This window comes from Monodon monoceros, unplaced genomic scaffold, assembly GCF_005190385.1.
Source record: "Monodon monoceros isolate NGI ecotype Baffin Bay Population unplaced genomic scaffold, NGI_Narwhal_1 Super_Scaffold_13, whole genome shotgun sequence".
In the NCBI taxonomy this organism is placed as follows: domain Eukaryota; kingdom Metazoa; phylum Chordata; class Mammalia; order Artiodactyla; family Monodontidae; genus Monodon; species Monodon monoceros.
In genome coordinates this window covers 77,402,169-77,416,023 of record NW_021703769.1, presented here as the reverse complement: position 1 = coordinate 77,416,023, position 13,855 = coordinate 77,402,169, and the positions used below count along the sequence as shown (strand labels likewise).

The following is a 13,855-nucleotide window of genomic DNA, read 5'->3' as shown; positions in this document are numbered from 1 at the left end:
ATGAATTCACTAGCCATGTACATATTATACCTATGCTAAACATCACAGGATATAAAATGAGTAAGATAGCTTTTAATCTCAAGTAATTTATATTCTAAGGTTCTACAAGACCACAAGCACACCCCCATCATCACACTAGGCCCTACTCAGATAACACTCCAAAATTCTACATTTCTAAATAATTTTCCTCTTTCCCACCTAAGCTCTCCTAGTTGGTCCTTTCCTAAAACTATTACTCACAACTTGCTTCCTCTCTCCAGACCTCATCTCTCTCTACAGTAGTTGTATTCAGCAGCCTAGCAGAACATTAAATTCTACAAAAACCAAAGAAAAAAATTTTAACCTATTGCTTTTGGTTCCCATTTCAATGTACCTGCTGCCAAAGTAAGCTCAAACCCACTGCCTCTGGGACAGGCAGATCACATGTGATCAACTCTGATGTTCGATGCATTATTTTACTTTATTTACTTATCTTTTTTAAGATTTTTTTTTTGATGTGGACCAGTTTTAGAGTCTTTATTGAATTTGTTACAATATTGCTTCTGCTATATGTTTTGGTTTTTTGGCTCTGAGGCATGTGGGATCTTAGCTCCCTGACTAGGGATTGAACCTGCACCCCCTGCACTGGAAGGCAAAGTCTTAACCAGTGGACCGCCAGGGAAGTCCCCACTGCATTATTTTAAATTTCCTTTAGATCAGGAAAGAATCCAAAGCACTCTTTTATGGTCTACTTATCCATACCTTTACTATATTCTGTCCTGGCTGAGATGCCAAAAGTTCTTTGAGAAAACCAATTTTATAAAAAGGAAAAACAAACATACATAAACTCAAAAGATAAAATCAGTGAAATGTCAAATAGTATTGAGGAATAAGAAATTATTGTTTAAGGTATGCAAAATACATTAAAAGGCAAGTGTATGCTCTGAATTTATAGACTGGTATCTTACATGACTCAATTTCTCTAAGTAGAATCACTGCCTTCTTACAGCAGTTTAGTGTAAACAAGCTTGTACTTCTAGTCTCTATCAGAATTACAGCCAAAATTCATTAAGTTAATATTTTAAGCCCTCATTAGAAAATTTCAGAGTAGCCAATTTCTTCAGAAATTGCTTTTCAAGATATAATAAATTCTTAAAACAAAACAAACAAAAAAGATATAAATTCCTGGAATTCTAAGTCTCTGGCTCCTACAGAAAGTGTGGATCAGCTTTTTTGTTCTAATAAAACCCAAAGACCTTTTTACCCATAAATTATACTCAGTCTTTCTTTCATGTTACTCACATATTTGAATCACTGAACTAAAATACATAAAAGACAACTGTAAAATTTAAAAAGAAGAAAATATTTAGTACTCAAATGATCCAAGAGTCTAAAACCTATTTAGAGATGATCTTATATACAATTTCCATACAGTAAAGGTAGTAAGTTCCTGTTATAACCACCGAAAGCTGTATCACAGTTCCAAAACTCTACAGCAATAAAACGAAAACAAATTAAAATTTCCCCTCAGTAAATAAAAAAATTTAAGAAAAAGTTTAGGTTTACTAAATAGTTCTATGGAAATTTTAGTCCTGATCTAGAAAAAGTCAACTAATCCCTAAATTTGTCTTTTTACACAAATGATAAAAATTTAAAGAGCCTAATGGAAGATAATGCTGTGACATAAATCACAGCAAGATCTTTTTTGACCCACCTCCTAAAGTAATGAAAATAAAAACAAAAATAAACAAATGGGACCTAATTAAACTTAAAAGCTTTTGCACAGCAAAAGGAAACCATAAACGAGACGAAAAGACAACCCTCAGAATGGGAGAAAATATTTGCAAACGAAGCAACTGACAAAGGACTAATCTCCAAAATATACAAACAGCTCATGGAGCTCAATATCCAAAAAACAAACAACCCAATTAAACAATGGGTGGAAGACCTAAATAGACATTTCACCAAAGAAGACATTCAGATTGCAAAGAGGCACATGAAAAGATGCTCAACATCACTGGCTGTTAGAGAAATGCGAATCAAAACTACAATGAGGTATCACCTCACACCAGTCACAATGGCCATCACCAAAAAATCTATAAACAATAAACGCTGGAGAGGGTGTGGAGAAAACGGAACACTTTTTTTTTTTTTTTTTTGTGGTACGCGGGCCTCTCATTGTTGTGGCCTCTCCCGTTGCGGAGCACAGGCTCCGGACGCGCAGGCTCAGCGGCCATGGCTCACGGGCCCAGCCGCTCCATGGCATGTGGGATCTTCCCAGACCGGGGCACAAACCCATGTCCCCTGCATCGGCAGGCGGACTCTCAACCACTGCGCCACCAGGGAAGCCCAATCGGAACACTTTTGCACTGTTGGTGGGAATGTAAATTGATACAGACACTGTGGAAAACAGTATGGAGGTTCCTTAAAAAAACTGAGAACAGAACTACCAAAATGACCCAGCAATCCCACTACTGGGCATATACCCTGAGAAAACCATAATTCAAAAGGACACATGTACCCCAATGTTCATTACAGTACTATTTACGATAGCCAGGACATGGAAACAACCTAAATGTCCAACAACAGATGAATGGATAAAGAAGACGTGGGTACACATATACAATGGAATATTACTCAGCCATAAAAAGGAACGAAATTGGGTCATTTGCAGAGATGTGGATGGACCTAGAGTCTGTCATACAGAGTGAAGTAAGCCAGAAAGAGAAAAACAAATATTGTATATTAATGCATATATGTGGAATCTAGAAAAATTCTAGGTACAGATGAACCTATTTGCAGGGCAGGAATAGAGATGTAGACGTAGAGAATGGACATGTGGACATGGGGGGAAGGGGAGGGTGGGATGAACTGGGAGATTAGGTTTGACATAAATACACTACCATGTGTAAAATAGCTAGTGGGAACCTGCTGTATAGCACAGGGAGCTCAGCCCAGTACTCTGTGACAACCTAGATGGGTGGGATGGCGGGTGGGAGGTCCGAGAGGTAAGGGATATAGGTATACATATAGCTGATTCACTTCATTGTAGCAGCAGAAACTAACAAAACACTGTAAAGCCAATTATACTCCAATAAAAATAAAAATAATAAAAAAAAGTTTAGGTTTACTAAATAGTGTTCCATGGAAATTTTAGTCCTGATCTAGAAAAAGTCAACTAATCCCTAAATTTTTCTTTTTACACAAATGTTAAAAATTTAAAGAGCATAATGGAAGATAACGCCTGATCGTGCTGGTCTAGAATAAGAAAACATGCTAATGCTAAACTACGGTTGGAGGTCTTTACCAATGTTTGAAGAAATAAAATTATTTCTCAATATACTTTTGTTAACGATATCAACATAAGGTAATTGAAGTAATTTAGTTGTATGACTCAGTTGTAAGATAGCCTTAGTTTTTCATAATTACAAGAAAGAGATGAAAGTATATATTACCATACAACTTTACAAGAATATTCTGAAAATCAAATGAGATAATTAAAGGAAAAATAATAGAGAGAAGTGCTAGATTTTCTACTAATCTGTCATACAAAGCAATACTTAGTTCTTTTCAAGGCTGAAAGTATATTTGATCTTCTTATCTCACATACAAAATCAGTTTTCATTTTTAGTAATCAATTTGCAAAAATAATTTTTTTAATACCATACCTCATTCCAAGAAAGATCTGAGACAAAAAAGCACATGCATGTAATTTGTTTCTTTGTTTTAATTATGCAACCATAGTAAAATAAGTCAAATTAGAAGAGGAGATATTCAGTGTGGCCTCTTCCCTACCAACCCCATAATCACAACCTATATGAAATAGATATATGTGAAAACTTTGAATTCATTATCTGAAGTTAAGAGTTCAAAATCTACTGTAACCGTCAGAGGAAATAAATTCATTCAATAGTGTTCCATCCTGCTGTCCAAAACTTAAGTGACCTTACCTTGTATGGATCAAGCAGAAAGTCACTGAACTTGCTAGGCAAGGAGTATTTCTTCACTAATTCATCTTCTACCACCCAAGGTGCATTTTCACCAGTCCCAGCCCGTAATGCGTTATGTCGTATAAAGTATCGAAGTATCTCCTTATTTGGTGGGCGTTCTGTACGAATCAAGCTGTCTGCTGGCACATTACTGATGATCTAGGTTAACAAACAGAAATAACTCACCACTGGGGTAAAAAGCAATTAACCAATGAGAACAAAGATTTATATTCTCTCTGGAAAACTCATCATTACACCTATAAAATAGGTTATATACTAGATAGAAGAAGAATAATTTTCAGAGACAGAATGTTAAAGATATCTGTAGGCAATGTGTCAATATGTATCAAAGTCCTAAAAATGGGTATATCTGTTGAACCAACAGTTCCTCTTGTTAAGAATTAGAAGTAAATGGAGGGACTTCCCTGGTGGTCTAGCAGTTAAGACTCCATGCTGCCAATGCAGGGGGCTCAGGTTCGATCCTTGGTCAGGGAACTAGATCCCGCCTGCTGTAACAAAGAGCCTGCATGCCGCAGCTAAATATCCCACACGAGGCAACGAAGATCATGCATGCTGCAACTAAGACCCGGTGCAGCTAAATAAATAAATAAATTTTTTTGAAAAAGAAGTAAATGGAAAGTCATCATCAATCGCTTATAAAAGGAAGGGGATACTACATAAAGGTACATCAGTAAGGGATTCATTTTTCTTTTATTTATTTGTTGTTTATTTATTTTTGGCTGCACTGGGTCTTCGCTGCTGTGCACGGGCTTTCTCTAGTTGCGGCGAGCGGGGTCTACTCTTCATTGCAGTGCACGGGCTTCTCATTGTAGTGGCTTCTCTTGCGGAGTATAGGCTCTAGGCGCGGAGGCTTCAGTAGTTGTGGCTTGCGGGCTCTAGAGTGCAGGCTCAGCAGTTGTGGCGCACGGGCTTAGTTGCTCTGTGGCATGTGGGATCTTTCCAGACCAGGGCTCGAACCCGTGTCCCCTGCCATTGGCAGGTGGATTCCTAACTGCTGCGCCACCAGGGAGGTCCCAGCAATGATGTTTTAACTAGCCACCCTGCTGAACGGGAGCTAAGAAACTTAGTGAAAAATTGTATTTAACACACAATTTTCAAATATAAAGAAATCCTAACAATCCAGTAATGTCTTCAGGTCACTAACTATAAAACAAATGAGTCAAAATGAAATAAGACTTGTCAGCATTCTGACGTGGGAAAAAAACAACACTCTAAAGAGGCAAGAGATCCAGGTTATAATCCTTCCTAATCTCATTTATTAAATTAGGAACTTTGATAGAATTATTTAATTTCTCAGGCCATAGCTGTTTCTTCTATATAACAGTTAGACATGAAGACAAATGTGCAACTGCCTTCCACACCTAGCTGCCCTCCTGCTTCTTTCTAATGATGAGATCTTAGACATATAGGAATAAAAGTACCCAAAAGCAACATGGCATATTTCATGAAATCTAGAATGCTATTAATGAAAGACACATTATGTACCACAAAGAAAAGAATTCTTGCCAATTGATATTGAGATATATCCTGATTCCAGCAGATACAAACTACTATATATAAAATAGATAAACAACAAGGTCCTACTGTATAGCAAAGGGAATTATATTCAATATCTTGTAATAAACTCTAATGGAAATGAATATGAAAAAGAATATACATATATATATGTATAACTGAATCACTCTGCTGTACACCAGAAACTAACACAATATTATAAATCAACTATACTTCAATTTAAAAAAAAAAGATACATATCCTGATTCTGGAAATATAAAAATATGAAAGTTGAACATCTTAGAATCCATAAAACATAGTACTAAGTTATTTAAAGGGTATTCACCATTTTAGATTATTAGCTTCAGATGCCTTGAAAAAGCACTGGTTAGAGTTAACTCACTTTCTGAGTTTAATTATATTACAAATTGCTCTGCTTTTAACTGGGAAGAGCTATTTCCTCAGGAAGCCCATAACCACTGGAAACAGAGTCTTGTTTTTTCAAATAACTAAGTTTGAAGCTCAAATGTAAACTACTCTCACACCCTAATAATTCCTATTAAAAAGGAAAAAGCATGTTATCTCCTAGGAAAGACAATACAGTTTAAAGTCATAATTACAAAGACCAGAAAACCACTCAGAATTTGTTGTAGAAACATTTACTTACATTTTTCTTTAGCACATTTTCTACGAGAAAACGAGCCCTTTGATATTTTCTTAAACAACATCTACTACATGTAAGAGGTTTAATATAAAGTGCCAACTAACCTTATCTTCATTTTGTAGTTTCACATCATATTTGTGAGGCAGAAATTTTGGAGGTGCCCATTTCCTCTCTCCTTTCTTTAATGAAGTAGGAAGTTTTCGTGGAGATCTACGTGCTCTGTCATCTAATCAAATCAATAGAAAATTAGCGAAAAAAATAATTCTTTTAATTCTATCCACTCAGTAATCTTCCTGAACAGCTACTCTGCAACCAAGCACTGAGTGATGGGGCCAAAAGGTAAATCATAAGGTCCTTACTTCAAGTAGCTAAAGTCTATGGGAGGAGTCAACAATAATTACAATACAATGTGGTAAATACTATAATAGAGATTGGTATAGAAAAATACTAGATTAGAGAGAAAAATACTCAAAAAGAGAGAAGCAATGTCTAATTTAGTCTGGATGATAGGCAGGGAAGACTCAGAAAGAATATGACTTGTTCAGAGACTGCAAATAATGAGATACAGGTGAATATGATCTACAGTACAATTTAAAAAATCAGACTACAGAGGTAAGTAGGGGCTTATAAATTATAACGAACCTTGTATACCATTCATATAGGCTGGAATTTGTCTTACGGACACTAGGGAAACAAAGGATTTTTGATCTAACTAACTAGATGTACATTTTGGAAAGAGCACTAGTGTGAAAAAATGAAGAAAAAGAAAAAGCACTTTCAGCAGTTAGAAAATGAATAAAATGGGAAGGTGAGACTGAAGAAAGGGAATCATAAGATATAATCTTAAACATCTGGATTAATGTATCAGAATGGTGAAGGAAACAGTCAAGAAGACAGACTTGGTAACCAACTAGATGTGGGAATGTTAAAGGTTTCTAAGTTTTCTGCCTTAGAAATCAAGTAGATGATGATGTAGTGAAAAATAAAAAGGCAAAAATAAATAAATAAATAAAAATAAAAAGGCAGAACAAAAACCATATGAAAAAAATCTAAGGAATGGCAGTGGGGAAAAAGAAAATAAAAAAAGAAAAGTAGTTAGAGAAATAGGAGACTGTGCTATCAAATAAACTAAAAGATTTGAGAGTGACCAACAGTGTTAAATGTAAAAGAAAAGTAAAATGGACTAAGAAGAAATCAGTGGATTTGGCAATTAGGGGTCACCCATAACCTTATCAGGAACAGTTTTAGGAGTAAAGAGGCAGAAGTTACACTATAATAGCATAAGGAATAAACTGATGGTCAGAAAGTGGAGACAACATTCTCAAGAACTTTGGCTTGAATGAGTAAGACAGAAATAGAAGAACAGGATCAAGGGAGGGTATGTTTTTGTTTTTAGAAAATGGGACTTCATTTATAAGTTGAGAAGAACCATTAGAGAGAGGGTTAAAAACACTGTAGAGTAGAATAATAAGAGTTAACCCAATCCTTGAGAAAGCAGGAAGGAATGGAATTCAAAGCACAAGTATCTTGACCAAGAGGAAGGACAGACAGCTCCCTTCTGAGATGAAGGAAGAACATAGACATTCGTAACAGTGAGGTTAAAAACACAAAACTGAAAAGTTCCTGCCTAATACATTTTTCCCCCCATAAAGTAGAAGGAAGGTTACCTTGTGAGAAAACATTTTGTATACTGGAATTTGTCTCTCATATTTCTATGTAAATTCTAATCAGTTTTCCCCTTGAAAACATTCAGAGTACATCATAACATTCTTTAGCCTGCCTACCATTCTTTCCACATACTAGCAATAACATTATATCCCAAAATTAAAACCTAAACTAAGGCATATAACACCCTAAAAAAGAAGCCAAAGCCTAAAACTAGGGGTTCCTAGTACACGTTTAAGGCATAAAACTAACAACTGTAACACATCATTGGTATTCCAATGATCTGGTTCTAGAAGAAGTGTTAGAAGACATATCATCAGTCAACACCTAACCAACACACTTATCAACCTCAAGTCTTGGGAATTATAAGTAATATACATGTTAGAAAACTTCAGTATCAAAAAGAAGGAAAAGAGAAACTGAAAAACATAGACATTAGCATTCAAAATGCAGAGTGGAAAACAAAACTGAAGCATCAACAACTGGGGCAGACGAGTCTCAGAAGTTTCCTCGGGACTAGATAAGAACATTCCTTTAAAACCATCTGCACATATCCAAAACATCTGGAGAGACAAAGAATAGAATGGAAGACATACAGCATAACATTCTAATGAAATGTTCTAATTCAAACTTTCTAATAGTTAAATAATGAGGTAAAATTTGATCCTCTAACAATCATGGGGAGGGGGATCAATATACATGAATACTTGAGTACTCGTATTTGTGGAGACAGAAGACACCTATCCCAGTCAAATTCCTTACTGACACAGATTTAAAAAAAGAAAAAGACGACCTCAGAGGACGATTTATTTTTCCAATGGGCAATGTCTCAGTTCTTCAACTTTCAAAACATTACATTAGGTCTCCAGGTCCCTAAAAATTACTTTCAGATATCATAGTGTTTCAGAATTCTGGCAGCTCCCATCTGAGACGAATTTGAGTTACAAAATACAGATAAAAGGAAGTATCTCAAAACCGTCACACTGGCTTGCAACGTGAAGAGAAACAGATTAGAATTTATCCCTCATACTCTGATCACACCCCTTCCACATATATACATAATTCCAACTTAAAGAGAAAAGGCAGGCAAACTTACTTTCCCATCTTGGGTAGCTAGGTATGTACACACAGATTTCCAAGCAACTAGAGGAAATGACTTCCCAATTGTCTTAATTGTGTAGGGAGATTTAAATCTTGATTCACTTTGTAGGTATTTTAGTTGTTTTCCGAACCATAAACAGACAAAATCATGTCTATATAGCAACAAACCCAATTACAAATTTAATTGCTAGAGAACTCAAAAAGATTTGCGCATAATATGAGTTGCATAACTCATTAAGGAAAGCTACTATCATACGTACTAATACTCTCTCTCCTTCCTTCATCCTCTTTCACAATTGCCTCCTTCTTCTGATGGTCCTGAGCGATTTGGCTAGAATTCTCTTTGTCACTTGAGGGAGAATCACAGGCACCATCAGATTTCTTCTCAGTGGCCTCTTCATCCACTTTATCCAAAGGATGAATCTTCACAATCCTCACCTTTAGCATTTTTTCCTTCCCAACCTATAAGGGAGACAGAAGAAAGAATCAAAGATAATAATTAAGGGGACTTGCCTGGTGATCCAGTGGCTAAGACTCCATGCTCCCAATGCAGGGGGCCTAGGTTCAACCCCTGGTCAGGGAACTAGATCCCACATGCTGCACCTGCATGCCGTAACTAAGACCCAGTGCAGCCAAATAAATAAATAAATAAATATTAAGAAAAAAAAAGATATTAAGAACTAGAAACCTAAAGGTAACATTTAGAATATATTATCCAATACACATTCCACCTCACCTGACAAAAGTCACTGAAACTCTAAAGTAGTCAAGCACAGTGATTTTTTCCAACTTTATTTCTCAGATCTCCAGGTTGAAATATATCTTAAAAAATAAAATGATCACAATCTAGTTCATAATTCATGTACCAATGTACTAATGCCAAAGGGCAACTACTGCACAAACCTGAGGAATGTGTAAATAAAGTTCAAGAATTTCCATTTTCTAAAAAAATATATATATGGATATTCAACTCTCCAGAACCATCTGTTGAAAAGACTATCTTTTCTTCACTTAATTACCTTTCCACCTCTATCAAAAATCAGCACAGAGAGAGAGAGAGAGAGAGAGAGAGAGAGAGAGAGAGAGAGAGAGAGAGAGAGAGAGTGAGAGTGAGAGAGAGAGAGAGAGAGAGAGAGAGAGAGAGAGAGAGAGAGAGAGAGAGAGTGAGAGTGAGTGTGTGTGCGCGTGCTCACACCGATTTCCGGATGCTACTCTGTTCCACTGATCTACTGGTCTATCTTTATACCAATCTACTGGTCTATCTTTCAAAGTTGTTCTGGCTAGGTTTTTTGCATTACAATCAGCTTGGCAGTCCCTACAAACAAGCTGCTGGGATTTTACTATTAATTGTGTTGAATCTATATGTCAATTTGGGAAGAACTGACATCTTAACAATATTTAGTTTTCTGACCAATGAACAAAGTCTACCTCTCCATCATTTAAGGCCTTCTTTAATTTCCCTAAGCAATGTTTTATAGTTTTGTGTATAGGTCTTACACATCTTTTGTCAGATTTACTCCCAGAGTATTCCAGATTTTTTGATGTTACTATAAATGGTATTGAATTTTTTAATTTCAATTTCCAACTGTTTGCTGCTAACACATAGAAATACAAATTGGTTTTTTGTATAGTGGGCCCTTCATTTCCACAGGTTCCATATCTGTGGATTCAACCAACCACGTATCGAAAATATTAAAAAAAAAAAAAAAGAAAGAAAGAAAAAGAAATTCCAAAAAGCGAAATATGAATTTGCTTCACATTGGCAACTATTTACACAGCATTTACATGTGTATTAGGTATTATAAGTAATCTACAGGTAATTTAACGTATACTGCAGGATGTGCATAGGTTAAATGCAAACACTACACCATTTTATATAAGGGGCTTGAGCATCTGCAGATTTTGGTATCCACAGGGTCCTGGAACCAATCCTTCACGGATACCAAGGGATGACTGTATTTATCTTGTATCCTGCTACCTTGCTAAACTCACTTATTAGTTCTAGTACCTTATATGGTAGATTCCATGAGATTTTCTACATAGACAATCGTGCTGTCTGCAATTTTACTTCTTCCTTTCCAATTTGGATGCCTTTTACTTCTTTTTCTGACTAGAACCCCCAGTATAATATTAAGTAGAGTAGGAAAGCAGACATTCAGTCTTTTATCATTAGGTATGATGTTAGCTGTAGAATGTTATTCTGTAAATACTATTTATCAGGTTGAAGAAGTTTCTTTCTATTTGCAGTTATCTGGGAGTTTTTATTAGGAATTTGGATTTTGTCGAATGCATTTTGTGTGTAAATTGAGATGATCATATGGTTTATCAGTAAGGAGAATTAGAAATTTAAAACCTTGCATTCTTAGGCTAAATCCCACTTAGTCATGATGTATTAGCCTTTTAACATAATGTTGGATTTCACTTGCTAAAATTTTTATTAGAACTTTTATATCTAGGTTCACAAGAGAGCTTTGAGAACATACTTTTTTTCTTAGTCTGTGGCTTTTTCTTGTGCTTATACGGTTTCCATATCAGGGTAATGCTGACCTCATAAAATGATTTGTGAAGAATTCCCTCCTCTTCTATTTTCTGAAATAACATATAGAATTGGTATTATTTCTTCCTTAAATGTTTGGTAGAATTCACCAGTGACAACATCTGGGCCTGAAGTTTTCTTTGTGGGATGATTTTCATTACAAATTCAATTTATTTAATAGATACAGGGCCATTAAAGGTTTCTATTTCTTCTTCAGTCAGTTTTGGTAGTTTGTGTCTTTCAAGGAATGCTTTCATTTAAATTGTCAGATTTATTGGCTTAAAGGTGTTAATAATATTCCCTTATTATTCTGTCAATATCTGTAGGCTCTGTTGGGATATCACCTAATTCTTCATATTGGTTAATTCGTGTCTTCTTTTTTTTTTTTACCTGAGTTTGCCTACAGGTTTATTAATTTTATTGATCTTCTCAAATTACCAGCTTTTGGTTTCACTGATTTCCTCTATGGTTTTCCTGTTTTCTATCTTATTGATTTTGCTCTGATTTTTACTAATTCTTCTTCTGTTTCCTTTGGGTTCTTTTTCTTATTTCTCAAGGTAAAAGCCAAGGTCAATGATTTGAGACCTTTCTTTTTTTTCTCACAGATGTTTAGTATTATACATTTCTCCTAAACACTACTGTAAGCAGTATCTCACAAATTCTAATATACTGTATTTTCATTCAGTTCAAAATATTATCTAATTTCCCTTTTGATTTCTTCTTTAATCTATGAGTAAGTTAAAGGTGTGTTATTTAGTTTCCAATTATTTGCAGAGTTTCCAGATATCTGTTATTGATTTAATTCCATTCTGGTCAGAGTATATACTTTGTATGATTTGAACCCTTGTAAGTTTACTGATTTTTTTTTATGGCCCAGACTATGGTCTACCATCATAAACTATGCACTTGAAAGGAATGTGTATTCTGCAGTTATTAGGTGGAATGTTTTATAAATGACAATTAGGTCAAGTTGGTTGATAATGTTATTCAGGTTTTCTATATTCTGGCTGACTTTTTGTCTACTCTTTCTACCAGTTATTGAGAAAAGGGGAGGGGGCTGAAATCTCCATCTATAATTTTGACTTGTCTATTTCTTTTGGTAGTTCTATTTTTGCTTCATGTACTCTGAAGCTCTCATTAGTAAATACATAAACATTAAGGACTGCTATGCCTTCTTAATAAACTGATCCCTTTGTCATTACGAAATGCTTCTTTATTCATGGTAATATTCTCTGTCCTGAAACCTACTTTGTCTGACACTTATATAGCCATACCAGATTTCTTTTGACTAATGTTAGGATGGTATCTTTTTTCCACCCTTTTAATATTATTCTATTTGTATCTTTCTTATAGGCAGCAGATAGTCGCGTGTTGCTTTCTTATCCAATCTGACAATCTCTACCTTTTAAGTGAAGTTTTTAGAACATTTATATTACACATAATTACAGATATGGTTAGGTACTTTCTTTCCATTTGGCTTATCAAAACTAAAAACTTGGGCTTCCCTGGTGGCGCAGTGATTGAGAGTCCGCCTGCCGATGCAGGGGACACGGGTTCGTGCCCCGGTCCGGGAAGATCCCACGTGCCGCGGAGCCGCTGGGCCCGTGAGCCATGGCCACTGAGCCTGCGTGTCCGGAGCCTGTGCTCCGCAATGGGAGAGGCCACAACAGTGAGAGGCCCACGTACCGCAAAAAAAAAAAACAAAACTAAAAACTTGTGCTTTTCAAAAAACACTGTTAAGAGAATAAAAACACAAGCCCTAGATTGGGAGAAAAAGCAAAAGCACATATCTAATAAAGGATATGTATGCAGAATATATAAATAAGTCTCACAACTTAAAAACAAGAAAGTAATTTAAATTTAAACTAAATTTTTAAATGGACAAAGATCTGAACAGACACTTCACCAAAGAAAATACAAATAGAAGAATAGCAACAAGCACATAAGGTGCTCAACATTATTAGTTATCAAAAGAGTAAATACTCAAGAATAAAAACCCTAGTCAAAGTCCACTGTATTCAATAATGCCAAAGCATTTACCAAAATAGTTAGCAGTGAATGAGCAGCTCCAGATTCTTGTCAAAACTTGGCATTATTTTGACTTTTTCTTATTTACTAATCTAATGAGTATAAAATGATCCCACTACGGTTTCAATTTGATTTCCTAGATTACTAATGAATTTAAACATCTTTTCATATGTTTATGGACACGCCTATCTCCCTAATCTCTCTCCCCCCCTTCCTGGAACTCTTCCTCTTCCACCTTGCAGATGTGTGCAGAGTATCTTCCTTTTGCCACTCCGTATCTGTCTCCAGTCTTCTCTGCCTTGCTCTGTGCTTAAACAGGCTGATCTTTATGAACTACATCAAAGGGCTCCCTTGCCCTCTAGATTTTGGTGAGTTCCA

At 35.6% G+C, this 13,855-nt stretch overlaps 1 protein-coding gene across 2 annotated transcripts in view; it reads right to left on the bottom strand.

The window, feature by feature from the left end:
* The window catches only part of BAZ1B (bromodomain adjacent to zinc finger domain 1B), a 65,267-nt gene that overhangs the window by 36,561 nt on the left and 14,851 nt on the right, over positions 1 to 13,855 (bottom strand). For both annotated transcript variants that reach the window (XR_003793089.1, XM_029220163.1), the window contains exons 4-6: positions 9,174 to 9,375; positions 6,252 to 6,373; positions 3,930 to 4,127 (exon numbers count right to left, since the gene is read on the bottom strand). Coding sequence is in view for 1 of the 2 variants with exons in the window: in XM_029220163.1 (XP_029075996.1) it covers positions 3,930 to 4,127; positions 6,252 to 6,373; positions 9,174 to 9,375 (522 nt within the window). In the remaining variant the exon portion in view is untranslated. The remainder of the gene's footprint in view (positions 1 to 3,929; positions 4,128 to 6,251; positions 6,374 to 9,173; positions 9,376 to 13,855) is intronic.